The sequence below is a fragment of the Cucurbita pepo genome, chromosome LG04, assembly GCF_002806865.2.
Source record: "Cucurbita pepo subsp. pepo cultivar mu-cu-16 chromosome LG04, ASM280686v2, whole genome shotgun sequence".
NCBI lineage: Eukaryota > Viridiplantae > Streptophyta > Magnoliopsida > Cucurbitales > Cucurbitaceae > Cucurbita > Cucurbita pepo.
In genome coordinates this window covers 10,761,061-10,780,474 of record NC_036641.1, presented here as the reverse complement: position 1 = coordinate 10,780,474, position 19,414 = coordinate 10,761,061, and the positions used below count along the sequence as shown (strand labels likewise).

Sequence of the window (19,414 nt, the reverse complement as noted above, 5' to 3'; positions counted from 1 at the left end):
AGGAAAAGAAAAGAAATGTCATGCTTGTGAATTATACACTAGTTATATTTATTTCATATAATGAAAATTAGAAATTAATCGATGGTTCGATATGTACTAACGATGCATCCCGTCGAGACTCGATTAAAAAATCAATTACAAAGAAACCTTGCAGGAAGGAGGAAAGGAAAATACAGATGTCCTCTTTAACATGAAGAAGCTAAACCCATAACTCACTACTAAACTCCGCTGTTTCAGTTTATACAGACGGGATCCCTCGAACATGCTTCATAACCTTTTAAGTTGTTTGTTTAAATAAAAAAAAATAGAAGAAGAAATAACCGTTTCCAGCTTCAGAAAGGTTCATGAGCCTTACAGGTTCTAGTCCATGTGATTATGGAAGCCTGGGAGTAGGGAAGTAATAAAGCCAAAGACTATCATTTGGATTTCCTTCACCACTCCCCACCAGTTGAGACCACCATTTGCAGCACCAGGCTCTGCTACATTCTCATTTTCAACAGCTCGGTTCTCTTCATTTCCAGGTTGGTTCTCACCCTCTGCCCCCGCTCGTCCCTCTGCCATTATTTGTAAGAAATTTGGCGTACAACTCAAAACTTTATTACAGATGGATGGAAAAGGAGCTAATTGTGATTCATAAACCATGGTTACTTAGACTTGAAATGTGGTATTGAGAAAAAAAGGTACCTGCAAAAGCAACAGCAGCAATCGCAGCCTCTTGCCCTGCAGCTGGAGGAGCAACCGGAGCATTCTCTGCTCGAACTCCTGGTCTCGGGGGATGGGGAGGTGCAGCTGCCCTTTGCATGCCTTGTGAAAGCCATCGTATGAATGGTGTAAGCGCTCCCGTTTGATATCTGTGAAATGCCCAAGGATCGGCTTAATACATAGCTTCACTAATATAAAGACGATAAATGTCAATAGGGAAAAGAGCATATAATACTTGTCGAGACCTATTAAAGGATAGAAGCAAATGGTCGGTCATTTTATGTTATGTTTATCAGAAATCATACAGAATACTTATGGTCAGCTAGTAATAGTTTCACCTATAACCAGGATCCATACAAGTAAGGAACTAGTAAAAATAATACGAATACTTACAGATAGACTATTGAAGCACAAATCACCAGAACAATAAGTCTTTGTCTTGAACCATCTTGATGAACAAGAAAAATTACAGCAGCAAGCTTCAATATGAGCAACAAATCAATCTGTATTGCAATTTGAAATCTTCTAACAACTTGTCTTTGAGGTGCTGGTTGCTGCTGTTGTGGCTGTTGTTGTCCTTCTACTCGCCCATTCTCCTCAGCTGCTGTGCCACCCTCAGAACTTGTTCTATTACTGCTATGAGATCTACTGCAGTAATATATATATATATATATATATATATATATATATATATATATATATATATATATATATCACAACACGTTTGAGCAAAATCTCGTTCCAAGTAAATAATCATCACACTGAAAACCAAATACTTGAAAGTTACAAATGATAGAAGTAAAAAATTTCAACTCGTCAAGCATTTTCGTTGGTGAGAAAAGATGGGAGGTTGACATTCAAAATGATATATGATGTGATAGTTCCTGGACATTATATCACAATATGAAAACTGTCTTCATTAAAAGTTGTTGAGACTCGAGATCATCGTAAAATTAGCTTGTATGGGACATGAGAAATTTAGATGAAAAACACCACTCAAACTGGGAGCAGAAGCTTTTTAATTGTCCAATGTTAAGAACAGAATCAAGTATGTCAACATGGGATAGAAGAAGGGGGTTATACAGGTGAATCCCGTAAGCTAGAAGGATAGTAGTTAAAAGTAAAGCTAGAAGAGTGTTCTGTAGTATGGGAGATTAAAGACCTCTTAAACGCCTAGGTAGCTTATAACTAATTCATTAAATCAAAACGAAATAAATGGCAACATGTTTTGCTCAATCAAATACTTAATGAAACATCAAAATGTCATTCAATAAATGATCTGTTTTAATTCATTTTACAGAATAGTGATAGAGATACTGACGTGGGTATGCTGTAAGTCAAAGGAATAAGATTGTTAGTTGACATTCCAATAACTGGGCCCCCCATTGATGGAAAAGCAGGAACCGCATAAATACCAGCTCCACGATTTTGATTATCCAAAGGAGCTGATCCAGGAACAAGTGCAGGATACATTATTGGAATCATTTGCACACCACCATTTGGAACAGTGGGGAAACTGGAAAATTTGGGAACCTGAAATCAGCATATAAAGAATTCAGAAAGAATCATGTCTCTAATGTAAACATTTGCACGGGCACTTTCTTCCAATTTAGATTGCCAGAAACAAATCAAGAAAACACTTTTTGATTAGATATGTTAGAATTTTAAATAGCACCGTGTCACAAGCCAATGTAGTTTCTAGGGAACCACAAGTATTTAAACTCAGTTGTCAGCCTCATTCTGTCAGTCGCACTAGAGTTTACAGGTTATGCCTTCATGTTAGATAGGTCATGAAGATTATTTTTTGGCAAATTAAAAAGTTTCCATAATAGTTATTTTCTTCCTAGCTCAACATCATTTGGTACCAAAGCAAGGTTCTTGCTTGGACTGATGGATGCAACAAACCGAATAAAAAATCACTATTAACAGAGTTGAGCTGCATGATGTTATGTTCAATATTTAGCAGCTATTTATCTAAAACAACTATGCTATTTTGTCGTGTAGATCCTCTGTAGAGAAAATTGGAGGCGTGGGGATTTATCTCATGCAAATTAAAAGGCCTTCAGCCAAAAACCAGCATTCTACCGAGGAAACAGTATATCACCCTAACTCTATCAGATCGATCCTGCAACAACTCAACACATGAGTTGCAGAAGCCGAATTCATCTCATTTGCGAGCGAACAAACTGTCTTGATGGGCTCAGAACATTCCCTAACAGTGAACTCTGAAAAGGGGACGGACCCGGATATTCATGCACATCATCAAACACCTAAAAAATAGATAACTCAATTGGCTCCGAACCTTCGAAGTGTCTCTGCAACAGTCAACAAACTCATCTTATTATCAACATTTAAGGCGCAACGTGCTCTCTCATACAAGAGTCACTGTGACCTGAAATCCAAATTTTACCCAAGCTTTCGACCCTCCTCCGATAGTCCATTGTGAAGGAATTGTCCATTCCCAATTTCAAGTAATTCACACATCTTAAAAAACTTTTCCCTCCAAATTGCAAAATTAATTTCTAGAGAAAATTGCAATGTACGAGTTCGCTAAAATTCACACGTTTCCCACATTCAATTCAAAAGGTAATGCGATAGCGGTGTCAATACATAACAGCATATACATAGCAGGTCAATTGTAAAGGTAAACAAACCCTAAGGAAGAAGATTAAGAAGAAACCTCCATTAAAGACAGCCAAAAAAAGGAAAAGTCGCCTGAAATCGAAATTCTCTGGTCGAACTAAAACGAATCCGCATAAAATCAACCGAAATAGAAAATAAAAATTGGGAAAAATCCTGGACCTGGGTGCGTTCAAGATTGTCATCCTGCCATTTCAGAGCAGAAGAGGGTTGAGAACTTGAAGGGATCGCTTCCGGTCCTTCCGCCATAGGAACTTGGAAGTATATCAAATCAAATCAAATTACAATTTCTTCTTTAGCACACTCTCTTCCCTTCAACTATCGAAAATCATTCTCTCACAATTGAACTCCAATTTCTTCTTCAGGCGAGGCAAAATGGCTTTATAGTTCGACATTCGTGTCTTCACCAATTGAAACGCGCCACGTCATCATCAAGTTTTACAGCCATTTTAATTGTTTTATTTTTTAATTTTTTTAGTATCTACTTAAAAATAAAATTTTGGATTAGTTTTTGTACCATTGAATAATTTTTTAATTAATAATTTTTTTTTTAAATAACAATGCATTAAAGGTCAAACTTCATCTACATCCATAACCACTAAATTTAAAATAAATATTGAAAATAATTTTAATTTTTTAACAAGTAAAATTATGAATTTTTAGCAATTTTATTTTATTAAAATTATTCAATTTATGACAAAAAAAAATTACAGCATTTTATTAAAATTAGTGGATGAATTAACAAAGTATAATTTAATGAAATTATAGGTTAGAGATAATATTGCATGAAATGAATATGTTCTTTTTTAAAATAAATAATTTAGGCTTAGAGGGGCAGATCGGAAGTTATAGTGAAATAGGAGGGGTAAATGAGGAAAAAAGTGAGAAGAAAGACAAAGATCCAATGAGTTTACCCATTGAACTCGGGTTGCGTGTGACGTGTTCACCAGTGTTTGAAGACTGAGTTTTTGAGTGGGCAAAAATCAAGACACCCTCTCAAAAATTAAAGCTAAGGTAAAGCAAAATTCCCACTCCCAATTTTCTCTGCAACTCCTTAAAGCTTCTTCTTCTTTCTTCAAAATCTTCGCCCTCACGATCTCCCTTTCTTTTCTTTTTTCCAATCACAACAATGCCTATCAATACCGAATCTACGCCGCCTCCCTTGATCGGAAAAATTGGCCCTTACACCGTGTTCATGACCCCGCCGTCCACTCCTTCCCCCGCCTCTCCGCCGCAGCCGGTTTTCGAGTCCCCTAAGAAGGTCATTCAGCCGCCCCCTGTTCAGCCTCCGCCTCAGCAGTTCGATAAGTCTGTTTCTGTTGCTGGTGTGGGTAATGGGAATGCCTCCGTCGCTGGATTCTTTAGAAATGCGGTCTCGAAAGTGCAGAATGGTAATTCTTATTATTTGAACTTAATGTTGCGATATTGAAGGTCCAGGAGACGGAATTTAGAGTATGATTTTTATGTTTTTGCTTGAATGATGAAATTTCGTGATTTCAGCAGTGTTTTTAGCCCTATTGCTTCATGTGTTGCCATTGTTCCTTGTCTTTTTTGTTGTTGCCATTATTGGTAACAAGGGGAGACATGTTTATGAATCTTAGTACTCTCACTGTCTTGTCTTGTCTTGTGAATTTCTTCTCTAATATAATGTTCTTCTGTATTTGCTTCTTCAAACTTGGTTTTCTTGTCAAATTTGTCAAATTTGACGACGATCTCTATAACAGTCCACTGCTAGCAAATATTGTCTTGTCCTCTTTGAACTTTCCCTTCCAGGCTTCCCCTCGAGGTTTTTAAACGCGTATACTAGGAAGAGGTTTCTACACCCTCGTAAAAAATGCTTCGGGACTTTCCCTTCCAAGCTTATTGTCTTCTTTGAGATTTCCTTTCCAGGCTTCCCCTCAAGATTCTAAAACACGTCTGCTAGGGAGAGGTCTACACCCTTATAAGAAATGTTGTGTTCCCCTCTCTGACCGATGTTGGACCTCACAATTCTGCTAGAGAGAGATTTCTACACCCTTATAAGAAATGCTTCGTTTCCCTCCCCAACTGATGTGGGATCTCACAATCCCCATCTTGGGGGCCAGCGTCCTCGTTAGCACACCTTTCAGTGTCTGGCTCTATACCATTTGTAACAGTTTGAGGCTACTCCATTTTTATTAGGGAGTCTTATAAGAAATGCTCCATTCCCCTCTTCAACCATTCAACCAATGTGGGGTCTCATAATCTCTTTTGTAGGCTCTCATATGAATATGTGCAAAATGTATACTCATTTGTTAGTGAGAATTGTGTTCTTGGTTGGGACATCGAGGGAAAGAACAGAACAAAATTAGTGGCAAACCTTTGCTTCATAGCTTAAATATTTCTTCCGTGCAGCTTTTTTTTTTGTGTAAACAATCAAAACATAAAGTTTTTGGTGCAATTTTGCAGCACATTCAAGCTTGGATGACCATTTGGCTCGCTGGTTCGGGTTAAATCAATCCAAGTACCAGTGGGCGCTAGATGACTATTACGAGAGCAAGGGAATGGTATGCATCTGCTCAAATTCATTAGTACTTCAATTTCATATTCTTGTGTATTCTTTTCTGAAATTTAGTGTTATTTCCCCAAATGTTAACAATGATTGTTCATTTCACTTATCCTTGCTCATCCATAGTCTATTGTTTTGGCCTTTTCATAATTGAAACAACCATAATAATTTATTGAAACTGCACACGAAGTAACTTTGAAGCGAACTTTCACCACCATTACATGAAGTAACTTTGAAGTCAAGTGTCTTTGTAACAGCCCAAGTTCACGCTAGCAGATAATTTTTAAAACGCGTCTATTAGGGAGAGGTTTCTACACCCTTGTAAAGAATGTTTTGTTTCCTTCTCCAACCGATGTGGAATCTGAGAGTCTCTTTTAACTTGTTCACTTTTATCATTGAGTACATTTATTTTCAGCGAATACATAGGGTTAACTTGTGGAACCAGTCTGTTGAGAAAGAAAAGTAGGATGAAGAGGCTAACTGTGCTGCGGATGTGTGATCGAAGTTAGCCCTTATGCTTCTATAGAGTAAAGTGAAACAATAATATATACATTTCTTGCTTGCCTTTGCTGAATTCTATGATTTAGTCCTTGAACAAGAACCGTACAGTTTTTGCTTGGAGAGGGGAACGAAGTATTCTTTATAAGAGTGTGGAAATCTCTCCCTAGCAGATACGTTTTTAAACTTTTAGAGGAAGCCCAAAAGGACAATATCTATTAGCAGTGGGCGTGGGCTGTTACAAATGGTATTAGAGCCAGATACCTGGCGGTGTGCCAGCGAGAATGTTGGACTCTCAAGGGGGGTGGATTGTGAGATCCCACGTTGGTTGGAGAGGAGAATGAAGCATTCTTTAAAAAGATGTGGAAACCTCTCCCTAACAGAAACGTTTTAAAACCGTGAGGAGAAGCCCAAATGAAATGAATTCAACTATGTGTATATGAGATGTTGAATCATAGCATTCTTCTGTTACTGCAGGAAAATGGGGACATGAAAGCGAAGGAACCGTCGAGCAAAGCCCAGAGCGTGTAACAGGTGCTAAACATGTTTGGTTTTGTTTTGATATCACCTTTTGTTTGCTTCCAGAATCAAAATTATTATATGTTTGTAGGAACTCCTCATCTTTGGACAGTATAGAAACTATTTATACCTATCTATGCAATGGCTGAACTGGATCTCATTGCTTATGAAACGCTGATGAAGAGGTCGGCCATTATACGAAAATCGACAGAATTCAGTCATGTTGTAGTTGTTAACCCGTGTAATGTTATGTATTGTCGTTGTCGTCGTCGTCTTCTTCTTTTTCCCGAGTTGATTCATCTTTTGTTCTTTTGAAGCTGAACCTATGGCTTATGTATTTTGAGCTACCTTTTTTTGGTTATTTGTGGCATTGTAATGAAGGCAATGTTTGTCTAAAGTTGTTATAGTTTATAGAAATGATGAACATACATTGACTTTGAATCATGACATAATTGCTAAAATGTTTGTTTAAATTAAAATACGAGAAAATGACATTATTCTCACCACTGGTTTCAATCCTTTTCGTCCTCAAAGTAAGATATATTGTCATCTTTGAATTTTCGTTTTCGGGCTTCACTTCAAATTTTTTAAAACGTGTCTATTAGGGGAAGGTTTCCACACCCTTATAAAGAATGTTATGTTCTCCTCCTCAATCGATGTGAGATCTCACGAATGAGTACCTACATTCTAATTAATTCGGCTGATATTTCAATTGGACTTAGCCGGCCTCTTTTCTATATAAATGGTGATGCTAAGTTATTTCCTAAAAGCCCAAAAGGTGAATTCATTATGTATATAATCAGTTTTGTTGTGTTTGAATGTTATTTAGTGGTGCATCTGAAGCTTCTTTTGATCTTAAGTTTGTCATTAAAGCTCGGATACCGTATTTGAACTATATAATTTGAAAAAAAAGAAATAAAAAGGAAATGAAACTGTTGACTCTGATGTGAATCTTTCCTTTGCCGGAGACATGTATGTCCCAAGGTTCAACACCACAACTGTCTGTCTCGAGTATGTCCAAAATGTCAGTATTTTGGTCGTACAAACTTCATATAAAAGAGTGTGAAAACCTCTTCCTAATAGGCAAGTTTTAAACCATAAGGTTAACGGCAATATGTAAGCCAAAACAGCTACTTACACATGGTGACCATGAGTCTACTCTATTTGACCCATATGGCAAGGAAGCTCAAGAGCTTAGTTTGAACAAGCAGGGGAGTTTCCACGCCCTCAAAGAAACAGGAGGTACACATCTTCCATGACACACTCATTTAAACCCTCACGTGGCTAGATAGACGCCACTTAAGGGTCACCACATTGCTTGTCAACCTATATATATTAAAATTTTAGGGAAAAGGGGACCTTTCAATTTCGTATATTTTGGTGGCTCAAAAGTAAATCAAGATGGAATTGGGATTAGAGAGAGCTTTTTATGGATGCATTATTACTGGTTTTTAACCCATTTTATCCCATCATTTTCAGATTAGATTTAACACAGCATTCATTTCAGTTGGAAAATTCATGTCGATCCAATAATTATTAATCTGTAAAACTATTACAGGCAAATTTTGATATGAAGCTATCTACGGCTAGCTACCAGAATGTGACTCAAAGATATGGACCACCCCTTGTCTGCCCCATCCGTTCCATCACAGAGGTCTGGGGAGACCATCTTATGTGGCTCATCACATGAACTTGATCCACCTCTGAGCAAGCTGTGTTCATCATTCTTAGACTCATTATTGGAGAGCAGGACCATTACTGCCTTGTAATCTATCTTCTAAACATATCACATTATATGCTCCTCAAGCTAGAGTCGATCGGCATCGAAACACAAGCTTTCGATTTCTCGATCTTCTCTACTCATATGGGAATTTATCCCTTTGGCTTATTATAGGTAATCTTGAACATTATCTATAGTGATAACATTTAAGTATTATAAAATTGATGAAGTAGTTTAACTAAGAACACTATACTGCCAAGTGCTATCTCTTTTTATTTTATAATTTTATGTTGTTACGTAGCGGTTGAACCAGCCCCCTCTAAAGTCTTTTTAGGTTAAACAACTCTCACCTTTTTTATATGGTTCATAATGAATTGATTTAATGCCTAAAGATTGTTTAATATCGATCTAAATAAATTTTAACATACTAAATAAAATCATATTATTTCGCGAGCAATAATATCTTTAAATTAAAAAAAAAAAAATTAAAAAATTATTAGAGTATTTTTTATATTATAAGCAAGATTTTTGGAAGTGTATTTAATATAATAAAGAAAAAAAATGTTTGCCACAAATATTTTGAGGACATAACCAACCAACTTTGGAGCTTCCTTTTTCTTTATTTAATAAATACCAAACAGTTTAAGAGTTATTGAGTTGCTAGGGCTACCCTTTTAATGACACCTCCACATCTTCCTTTTTCTCATTATTATTTCTTATTCATAATTTAAATTAAATTTCCTTATTTTATTATATACTAGTGTAGGTCTATTTGGTAGTCCATCACATTCCCTACATTTTAATTTAAATTTTTTATAATTTTAAGTACAAAATTTAATGATATTTTTATTAATTTAACCGAACAAATATTTTTTAAAAAATTATAACACCAATCTCAAATTTAAAATTCTCAAACTGCATAGAGTGGGCCCTCAACCATAGCTCCAAAATTATATATATATATATATATATATATGCGATTGGGGAAAAAACACATCAATAATTTAAAAAGTGTATTTATTCATGAACCCCACCCCTCAATTATTAAGATTTAAATGTTTGAAAGCTCTCATTTCATCCACAAATATGTTGTTTTTATCTATCCATTTCAAATATTTATAAAACGTTGAATTTTCAAAGATTAAATTATTTATATTAAGACTAAAAAAAATTGAATATTGGAATCAAATGGGTTAGAAAATAAACTTTTTTTTTTTTTAATGATATAATTTAAAATTATATATTTACATTAAATATTTGCATTATTAGCAGTTCAATCTACCTTCATATGTATACAATTTAGAGTGTCTCTATTTGTGTGATTTGGACATTGTTTAATGAAAGTTTGAAGCTGTGAATGTAGTGTTGGTTGTGGCCTACATTGAGTTATGAGGACTGATGGAGAAGGAACTGTCCCATTCATATTCCAAGTCCTCAAACCCCCAGAATTCATCCTTCTCTTCTGCTTCTTCCTCCTCCGGCATTTTCCACCTCTCCGTATCCACATATCGGTCCTCCATCACGTCGAGTACCTGTCAATACCCAAAATAGTCGATTCTGCTTAGCTTCGCCTTTGCTGGCGCTATCATGAAAAAGCTCATCACATTTAAATCCGATATGATCCCCGTCGTCCGGGAGGCTATGGTAATTCAAAATGCCAAATGGATTGAGCTAATGTGACGAAACTACAATTAGCCTAATGAAGAGATTGTTCAGCTTCTGTAACAGCCCAAGTTCACCACTACAAGATACTGTCCTCTTTGGATTTTTCCTTTCGGGTTTTCCCCTTAAGATTTTTAAAAGGGGTCTAAGGGAGAGGTTTCCACACCCTTATAAAGAATGTTTTGTTCTTCGTTCTCCTCCCCAATCGATGTGGGATCTCACAATCCACCCACCTTCAGGGCTCAGCGTCCTCGCTGAGACTCATTTCCCTCTCCAATCAATGTGGGATCTCACAATCCATCCCTTTTCGGGGTCCAGCGTCCTCGCTGGCACTCGTTCCTCTCTACAATCGATGTGGGATGTTACAAGATCGTATTAACTAAATGAACAGCCGAAAGTGAGAGAGAATGTGAGAGAAAGTCAAGATTAGATCCAACATTAATCACATGAGACAGCCAAATTTTGTGTTTTTTTAGGTAGGATGGTTGAACCATTGCTTGGGTTAACCTCATTTCATCACTACAGGGAATCCAACTATTTGATTTCTACTGTGAGGCTCTAAAATTCCCTATATTATTTTCAAAACAAGCAATCTAGACTATCTTTCGGTACGATATAATATGTCGGTTTCGACATTATCTAGATTAGGATGATGCATTTGATGATGATTAGAAAGCTTCAAGACTATAATACAAAAAGAACAAGCTAGCAATATATAGATTATTCTTGACAGAAGTTAATTAAACATAAGCATAGAGTTAGCTACCTCAGTCATGGTGGGGCGCCATAACGCAGACTCTCGAATGCATAGAGAAGCTGCAAGGGAAAATCTTTGCAACTGCGTAACATCGTACGCCCCCCCAAGTCGTGGATCTACAAGCTTTTCGTACTCTCCTCGGTTTAATATCGGTTTCGCCTGATTGAAGCAGCACAACAACATGAACAACATGTCAAGAAGAAACCAACCACTGATGTAATCCACAGACATTCTCGAAAAAAAGGCGAAAACGATCACCAACGGTTGGAACCATTTTAAGCAAGGAAATGATTGTTTGTTTGTTGAGGATGAACTTATAATATATATGTATATATAATGAAAAGTTGATCAAATAATTTAGCATACCCAGGTGTGTAAGCTTTGGTGTGACCCATCAACAGGCTTTCTTCCAGAGATTACTTCTAAAAGAAACACTCCAAAAGCAAAAACATCGGTTTTCTCATCAACAATTCCATGCAAATAGTATTCTGGGGCTAAGTGCCTGTAGATAATCACAACTCTTTCATCAAAATTTCATTTTGTTCTAAACAATTTGATCCAACAAACTCAAAAGCTTGCTAATTACCCAAAGGTTCCTTCAATGGGAGCAATTGAATGATGAGACCACTGTGTTGGGAGCCATTTAGCCAACCCAAAATCTGAAATCTATGAAACCAAAAACTAAAAAACATCAGGAAAAAAAACAAGATTTTTCATAAAATTCAGACAAGAACGAGAACAAGTACAAGAACAGTGGATGAGAAGGACAAACCAGAGGCTCGAAATCTGCAGTCAAGAGAATATTTGAAGACTTAATGTCTCTATGAATGATTCTCCTTTGGCAATCTTTGTGCAAATAATGGAGTCCTCTGGCTGTCCCGATTGCTATCTTGGACCTTGTTTTCCAATCAATTGGACACAGTTTATCATCTGCAGAAGCAAGATATTCAAATTCGAGGTTATTTAGGAAATGGGGCTGTGAGAAAAAGCTTCTTTTTATGGGTTACCATGGAGAAGAGAAGCCACAGAGCCTCGTGAAGAGAAGTGGAAGATTAGATAAAGGCCATTGTCAATACAGCAACCTAAAAGAGACAGAACATTTGGATGTTGAACATGGCCGATGGTCCCAATTTCTGTCAAGAACTCCTTCTCTTTCCTCTCATCAGTGGAGGTTTTCGTGAGTCTTTTCACTGCAATTTCTTCGCCGTCGCTTAAAATGCCTCTGTAAACCTCCGCATATCCTCCTTTTCCGACCAAGTTCTCTAATACCCAGATGTAAAAAAAGCGACTTTATATGAAAAAGAACACAGAAACAGAGCAACCTCCAAAAGAAAGGGAAAAAAAGGGGTTTTTTCTTCTTTTTTTTTTTGGTGTACCTGAGCTGAATCCATCAGTGGCTTCAAAAACTTCTTCAAAAGAGAAGCATTTCCAAAAGGGTCTTCGAGAATGTTCTAGGAGAAAGCAATCTCTGTTTTGAGAGGCGTCTGGATTTGGGGATTCGTCTCCTAAACTACGCCGTTTGAGAGAGAAGAGGCGTCTGAAGCTGTTGTTCCTTATGTACTTCATTCTTCGTGGATTCCGAGGAGAATGGTCTGAGTTCATGCACAGCACAAGAAGAAGAAGAAGAAGAAGAAGAAGAAGAAGAAGAAGAAGAAGAAGAAGAAGATAAGAACAGAGAGACAAGAAACAGAACAGAGAGACAAGTGTTTTTAAGAGAAGGCTCTGTTTTGTTTGGGGTTTAGAAAAATGAATTTAAGGAGAAGAAAGAAGCAGAGAATGGCTGATGAAGAGCAGAGTTTGTATAATGCTCGCAAGTACGCGTGGCGCTGTCCATGGTGGTTTAGTTTTTACAATATACTTTAAGAAAGATGACTGTCTTTGTCTGTTCTTCCCTCATTTTCCCCTTAATATTCTTAATCATCATATTAAACTAATTTAATTTAGCTTCTCTAGATAATATAATTATTACACTTATCTTAGTTTAATCCACATTAAACTAAACTAAACTATTTATTTCATCTGTTTAGTGATTGTTTTAATTAATACACCTCCTTCTAAGATCTTACATTCAAAAATAAGGTTTAAAAATTACAATTTAAGGTGTAATTAACGTTCTTATGGTTTAGAAATATGTTAATCTTGTTTACATTAATGATAATGGCTCATATTTTTAGATTTAAAAGTAAACTTGAAAGTTCGGAAATGGTCCCTTTTTGACCATTATTTACTCACATCACATGGATGATTCTGATTTTGAGAAACATTAACACATTGTTTAGATCCTTAAAATAGGGTTCCTATTCAATGTCTTTTCATGCCAACATCAATGGGAGTATTAAATTCCATTCATTTTTGTAAAAGCAAAAACTTTTATTACAAAATTCCAAAATAATAAACGGGAGAAATATGTATGGAAACTTTATTTAATTTAATAACGTATGAGAGTAAAAATTTGAACCTTTCCCCCTTTATATTCAAACCCATGAAAATATAAATTTTGTAACATATTTTAAACGTCGAATGAAAAATTATAATTAATATAAGACGATAGAAAGGGATGCTTTTCTCACCCACCAACAAAGATAAAAGGAGCCTTCACCATTTAAAATGAATGCTACTTATTTAGACATACACCTAATTTCATCACAATTCACATCAACAAAATGGAACTCACAACTTTTTTCTTTTTTTTCTTTAATTTCTCTTCATTAATTTCTTGATTAAATTAATCATACTTCACAAGATAACGATATTTTACCTAAATTAATCATACGTAGTAGGACATTTGCATGCAATTTGTTGGGTATATTCGAGTTCATTTTGCTCGTCTTAGTAATAATAGAAAGCTAAACAATTTTAATATTATAATTAAATAGTACTTTAAGTTTAAGTCTTTCCATTATTTTAGTATCATTTGTCCATAACGATGGATATTTTTATATTTTCATTTATGAGGTCTTTTAATTATTATTTTTTTTTTGTTTATTAAAAATGAAAACTTTAGGTTAAATTTTTGGTCAAAGTAATATTTTGACTTGTTACATAGTATTTCTCAAAAATATTTAAAATGTTAGATAAACGATATAATGGGTCGATTTAATGACATTAAAATTTGTAAAAAAAAAATAATAATAACTTTAAATCTCATAGCAATCATTATCTCTCAAAAGAATAACATTTATTATGTGGACTCACTCATACTTAAGAGATATCCATTTTATTGGCAAGTTTCATGGAGACCCTCCTCGAATGGGGAAGAGGTCGACTCTCCACAATGGTATGATATTGTCCACTTTGAGCCTAAGCTCTCATGGCTTTGCTTTGAGTTTCCCCAAAAGGCCTCATACCAATGGAGTTAGCATTCCTCACTTATAAACTCATGATCATTCCCTAAATTAGTCGATGTGGGACTCGAACAAAGTGCGTCTCCCCTTAATCTAGGCTCGACTCCTTTGGAGTATTAGTCATTTTTTACTGCCTTCGAGGAGGGGCTTGACTCATTTTCTCTAGGAGTTATTTGTTCGATATTTGAGGATTTGATGATTTACCAATTTATTGGCACGACTAAGTTTAGGGCATGACTCTGATACCATGTTAGACGAACACGACTCTCCACAATGGTATGACAATGTCCACTTTGAGCCTAAGCTCTCATGGCTTTACTTTGGGTTTCCCCAAAAGGTCTCATACCAATGGAGTTAGCATTACTCACTTATAAACCCATGATCATTCCTTAAATTAGTCGAGGTGGGATTTCCATCATCCAACAAGGTCCTCGTTTAAACTAGGAATGGAGGAGAGTTGAGAACACTTTTTTTCCGTTAGAGATATGAGACTGAGAACGAGATTATATTCTCCATCTCTGCCTCGCCTCGTCATATCTCTGTCTCATTTAATATAAAAGATATATATATATATATATATTTCTATATTAAAAGAAAAATATTTTTAATAATTTAATAATAAATATTATATGGAAAAATTAAAATTTTAAAAATAACTATTTTGGTGAAAATAAAATAAGTGGCGGGAGTGAGGTTTTTTATGATATTGAAAAAGGTAATTGATTTAATATTTAATATTTATATTTTGTGGGTTTGGTCTCCAAGAGAGAAAAAGGGAGGGCATGCATGTGGGAGATGGGGCAGGGGTTGAGCTGCCCTTGTTTTCCCGATTCTCGGTGTAAGCATGCCTTTGCCATATATACAAATTCCAATACATTTTCTTTTTCCAAATTATTTATTTTATTTCAGATATTCCATTTTTTATTCCAAAAGGGTTTGTTGGCTATTCCTTTCTTCCCCTATTTTTTTTTTTTATTATTATATACACCTGCCCTTCATACAAAAATTCTTTTTATATCCCTTCTGCATTATTATTATTATTTTTTCCCTTTTTTTATTTTAAAAATAAAAAAATCATCGTACACGACTAAGAAAAGATGGTGCATGTAGCATGTCGTATAAAGTTAAATAGTTTCGAATATTGCAAAAAATGTGTAGCCTCCTAAAGTCGGCTTGGCTTTTATTGTATTATATTTTATATGTTTTCTTAATATTTATATAAAAGAAGTGAGCGAGAGGGAGAGTGAGGTTTGGATGTAAAAATAATGATAGGGTTAACTCGTAGAAACGATACATATACTTCATATAGGTGTAGCTATGAATATATACGATTAAATACTCAAGATTTTTGAAACGCATATACTAGGGAGAGATTTCCACACTCTTATAAAAGAATGGTTTATTCTCCTCAACCGATTTGGAATCTTACAATCTCACGGGACGAACTAATATTTAATTTGAATTGATTTTAGATTGCAATTAATATTGTTTGAGATGCCCTAGGTTTCCAGGCTGTCTTTTAAAAATTATATTAAAAGTGAAGTTTTAACTATTTTTAGTTGGGCCATTTAGAAGTAGACCCATAAATTCATCCAACTTGATTATTTGGGCCCAAATATAATCTGATTTGCCGGATTCCAAAGCCCAAATAAGCCCAATGAGTAGCAGGGAGAGCCCATAAATAAAGTCAATAGCCCAATCATTCTTCAGGAATTGTCCAGGCCCATTTCAACACGAGAACCGGTTTCATCTTCCTCCTTCGGATATCTCAATACGAAACTAAGCGGCTGTTTCGGTAATTTTGCAGAAACCGAAGGGCTTTTCCCGCTCATTCGCAAAAACCCCAAATCCGACTGCCCCTTCTCTCCAAGCTTCCTGATAGTACCGGAGATTTTCACAAATCCGACATGGTCGACCGTGAACGCGATCGAGACAGGGGTCGCGACAGAGATAAAGATCGAGACCGTGATAGATACAAGGATAGGGAGCGAGACCGCGACCACCGTGAACGTGACCGGGACCGGGACCGGGAACGGGAGCGGCGTAGGGATCGAGAAGACCGTGACCGAGAACGGGAGCGTGGTCGGAGTAAAAGGTCACACACTCCCGACCGCCTCAGATCCCGCCACACTCGTTCTCGCACCCGCTCGCCGGACCGGCATCGTACGCGTTCTCTTTCTCGTTCCCCTGAGGACCGATCTCTTCGCCGCCGTCATCGCTCGCCGTCCCCAGAACATGCTCGGAAACGTCATCGTCGGGATTTGACTGTGGATGATGATAAGGAGAGGCAGAAAGTAGTGTCGGACTTTGTTGATGGCATTGCGAAAGAGCAGCACAAGCAGAAGAAAAACAAAGATGGCGTTGGTGGGGAAGAAGTAGTGGAGGAGGCTGTGGCTGATGAGGATGAAATTGAGATGATGAAGAAATTAGGTATTCCCGTGGGTTTTGATTCGACGAAGGGCAAGCCCGTCCCTGGTGCTGATGTAAGTGGCGTTAGGGCAGTGACCAAGCGGCAGCCTAGGCAATACATGAATCGTCGTGGTGGGTTCAACCGGCCGTTGCCGGCCGAGCGGACCCGGTAGATAATTAATTTGGCTTGGTCGCCGAGGTTAGTCAATTGTAGGTCTATTAATTCTCAGTTTTTGATTTATTTGCTTCCATGGTTTCCTAGCTCCACTTGTAATTTGAAAACAAATATAATTACTAGGCTTCTTCGAAATTAATGTTGTGACAGTTGAATAGCACAGACCACTGCCTTCTGCATTGAAGTTGAAGCGGCAACGGGGGCGTTTCCAGGTTCTTTGTTATGATCACTGGAACGAGAGTGATTCTGCATGTGACCTTCTCTCTGAATTTCGGTTTTTATATTCAGATAAATTTGTTCAGTTAATTGTGTGCTTCGTTGCTCCTCTTCCTGGTCACATACATTTGAGAGGACAGCCGTTTCTTTGTCAATTTTATCTGTTTCAGAGGATTTTTAGACACACGTTACCAGTAGTTATTTGACTGTGGCAATATGAACTTTTCACTCATTTCAAAGTATATATACAAACAGTTCATTTTTCTTGTATAGGAGTTGAAGATAGGATCATATATTTTCTAGTACTATCAAATGAACTTGAAGGACCCCAAAGTTTATTGAACAATAATTTTGAAATTATAATTTCAGAATTATTAATGCTGTTAAGGAGACAAAATGATGTACTTGTTTCCAATGCAACTTCATAACCTTTGGATGTACTTGTTTCCAATTATCTTCATATAGAATCAAGATATTGATTCTATATTGAACTTATATAGATGGTCGATGGATACATCAATTTCTTATGTGAGTTAGCCTTATTGTGGCTATTACAAACCAACGGTTGATGGAAGTTAATAAATGGTGAGTTTAGGTACATTGTCAGAATTTCTGATACATGAAATAGGACAGAGCTTAGAGTTGTTGGCGGAAACTTGAATGAATGGTAAAATATGAAACTGAGTTTATTCTTCTGCAGATCATTGACCATAGGAGATGCTTGCAGATCGGAGTATTGTTATGTGCTCAAGCATTGTCTGGTAATGAAATATTGTTACTGAATTTGTTTCTGCTTAATCAGAAAAAATAAGTTCTCTTGGAGGTTTAGTAAGAAAAAGTTGACCTTGATTGTGTCTTTAAAGTTGGTTGATGGGTTTTGTTTCTTCTCAAGAAAAGAAAAGGATATAGTTGTTCCTCAAGGTGGTCGTTTTGAAAATAGTGTTTTAGAGGGAAGTTTGTCTGATGCCATTAATTCTCAAATTTGCTTGTCATCGTTGTGGGTTAGGCAGGGTTTTATGAGCTTTGAGGTCCCAGCTCTGGGATGTCATCCCAAGACTAAAAATTGTATTCAACTTCTTTGGTAGAGATGGATTCTAGGGTTTCGAGAATAGATCCTCTTTGGAGAACTTGGCAACATAAACATCTCAGAAGTAGATGGAATGACAAGCTTCTTAAATTTTCCACTCTAAAGCTCGAACACTCCTTGACAAGCAGTTTAAATTTTATTATATTCTCCTCAGGCTTTCTTTAGGCACGTTGTTGTTTGAACCCTAGCTAGCACCATCCTAATGGGTACTTTCATACTGGTTATATTTCTGTGCCACAAAGCTTAGCTTGTTCAAGCATCTCCATTTTGGCTAACAAGGTCCAAAACTCGGGCTACAAACGGACCGGGGGAGGATATATTATTAGTTTTTAATATTAACCTTCTTTATTCTCTTGTTGTGTACGTATTAGCTAAGAACTGTGGAAATTTGGATGGTATTTACTGATAAGAACTCATGGTCTTCAAGATGGAAAGGGAAACACATGTCTGAATTCTTCGATTCTGATTTTTTCAATGGATTCTATGAAAAATAGCAACCGTGCATTCGATGTAGTTTTGTTATTCACATTTTTATTGCCATTACAATGTGTCTTATAGCTTTCCATCTAGTTTGCTATCGTTAAGTTTAGTTGAATGATACTTAGTTGAAAACCCTCTATGGTCTGTGTAAGATTGTATTCATGAAACCTTGCAAGTCATGTTTGGGTTAGTTGAAGGCACTATTCGAATATGGAACGAGGGATATATTACCCCATTGTAGGAATTGGAGGATTCCCTGTTGCTTTAGCTCTTGTAATTCTGCAAGTTCGCAAGTTCGCTACGTTTATTTTTCGTATTCATTTTGCAATGTCTTTCTATCAGCTTAGTAGAATATGGATATGCTTTGACAGACTGAATTTAGACACTTGTATCGAACTTGGTTTCCTACTTGCCCCTCGAACGTAAGATTAGTTATTTTCAATGTAGTCGTAGCTGGTTCAGGGTCCATCAATGTTCGTACACCAAGTAAACCATTCAATCAATTAGAGCAAACAAATGTCATAAATTTATACTGCAAAACCTACTTATCTTATTTTAAAAGGAAAAGGGATCGATGGAATTTGTACATGTAATCAAATCTTCTTTGTCATTGACTTACTATTGTCGATGGAATTTTATGCCTATGGCCGTAATGAACATAACAATAATGAAAACTCT

At 36.4% G+C, this 19,414-nt stretch overlaps 4 protein-coding genes across 10 annotated transcripts; 2 read left to right on the top strand and 2 right to left on the bottom strand.

The window, feature by feature from the left end:
• Nucleotides 1-51: 51 nt before the first annotated feature.
• Nucleotides 52-3,699, bottom strand: LOC111793026. 2 transcript variants are annotated; one of them, XM_023674703.1, is made up of 5 exons: nucleotides 3,505-3,699; nucleotides 2,024-2,235; nucleotides 1,096-1,347; nucleotides 685-851; nucleotides 52-554 (listed from the first exon to the last, which is right to left on the bottom strand). In XM_023674703.1, the coding sequence occupies exons 1-5, from the start codon at nucleotides 3,589-3,591 to the stop codon at nucleotides 361-363; spliced, it is 912 nt and encodes a 303-aa protein (XP_023530471.1). In that variant the 5' UTR covers nucleotides 3,592-3,699; the 3' UTR covers nucleotides 52-360. The 2 variants fall into 2 exon arrangements, with proteins under 2 accessions (XP_023530471.1, XP_023530470.1); XM_023674702.1 differs by having other exon boundaries at nucleotides 75-554; nucleotides 1,096-1,350.
• Nucleotides 3,700-4,276: 577 nt separating this feature from the next.
• LOC111793029 lies at nucleotides 4,277-7,330 on the top strand. 3 transcript variants are annotated; one of them, XM_023674714.1, is made up of 4 exons: nucleotides 4,277-4,733; nucleotides 5,770-5,867; nucleotides 6,845-6,901; nucleotides 7,004-7,330. In XM_023674714.1, exons 1-3 carry the CDS (start codon nucleotides 4,472-4,474, stop codon nucleotides 6,896-6,898), a joined length of 414 nt encoding a protein of 137 aa, XP_023530482.1. In that variant the 5' UTR covers nucleotides 4,277-4,471; the 3' UTR covers nucleotides 6,899-6,901; nucleotides 7,004-7,330. The 3 variants fall into 3 exon arrangements, with proteins under 3 accessions (XP_023530482.1, XP_023530481.1, XP_023530480.1); XM_023674713.1 differs by having other exon boundaries at nucleotides 6,999-7,330; XM_023674712.1 differs by having other exon boundaries at nucleotides 6,978-7,330.
• Nucleotides 7,331-9,838: 2,508 nt separating this feature from the next.
• Nucleotides 9,839-12,846, bottom strand: LOC111793023 (probable receptor-like serine/threonine-protein kinase At5g57670). Its single transcript, XM_023674699.1, has 7 exons — nucleotides 12,402-12,846; nucleotides 12,033-12,287; nucleotides 11,798-11,955; nucleotides 11,612-11,691; nucleotides 11,392-11,527; nucleotides 11,035-11,184; nucleotides 9,839-10,138 (listed from the first exon to the last, which is right to left on the bottom strand). Exons 1-7 carry the CDS (start codon nucleotides 12,625-12,627, stop codon nucleotides 9,983-9,985), a joined length of 1,161 nt encoding a protein of 386 aa, XP_023530467.1. The 5' UTR covers nucleotides 12,628-12,846; the 3' UTR covers nucleotides 9,839-9,982.
• A 3,312-nt stretch (nucleotides 12,847-16,158) lies between these two features.
• On the top strand, nucleotides 16,159-17,439 carry LOC111793028 (U4/U6.U5 small nuclear ribonucleoprotein 27 kDa protein-like). 4 transcript variants are annotated; one of them, XM_023674711.1, is made up of 2 exons: nucleotides 16,159-16,977; nucleotides 17,117-17,439. In XM_023674711.1, exon 1 carries the CDS (start codon nucleotides 16,277-16,279, stop codon nucleotides 16,949-16,951), a length of 675 nt encoding a protein of 224 aa, XP_023530479.1. In that variant the 5' UTR covers nucleotides 16,159-16,276; the 3' UTR covers nucleotides 16,952-16,977; nucleotides 17,117-17,439. The 4 variants fall into 4 exon arrangements, with proteins under 4 accessions (XP_023530479.1, XP_023530476.1, XP_023530477.1 ...); XM_023674708.1 differs by having other exon boundaries at nucleotides 17,104-17,439; XM_023674709.1 differs by having other exon boundaries at nucleotides 17,077-17,439.
• Nucleotides 17,440-19,414: the final 1,975 nt, after the last annotated feature.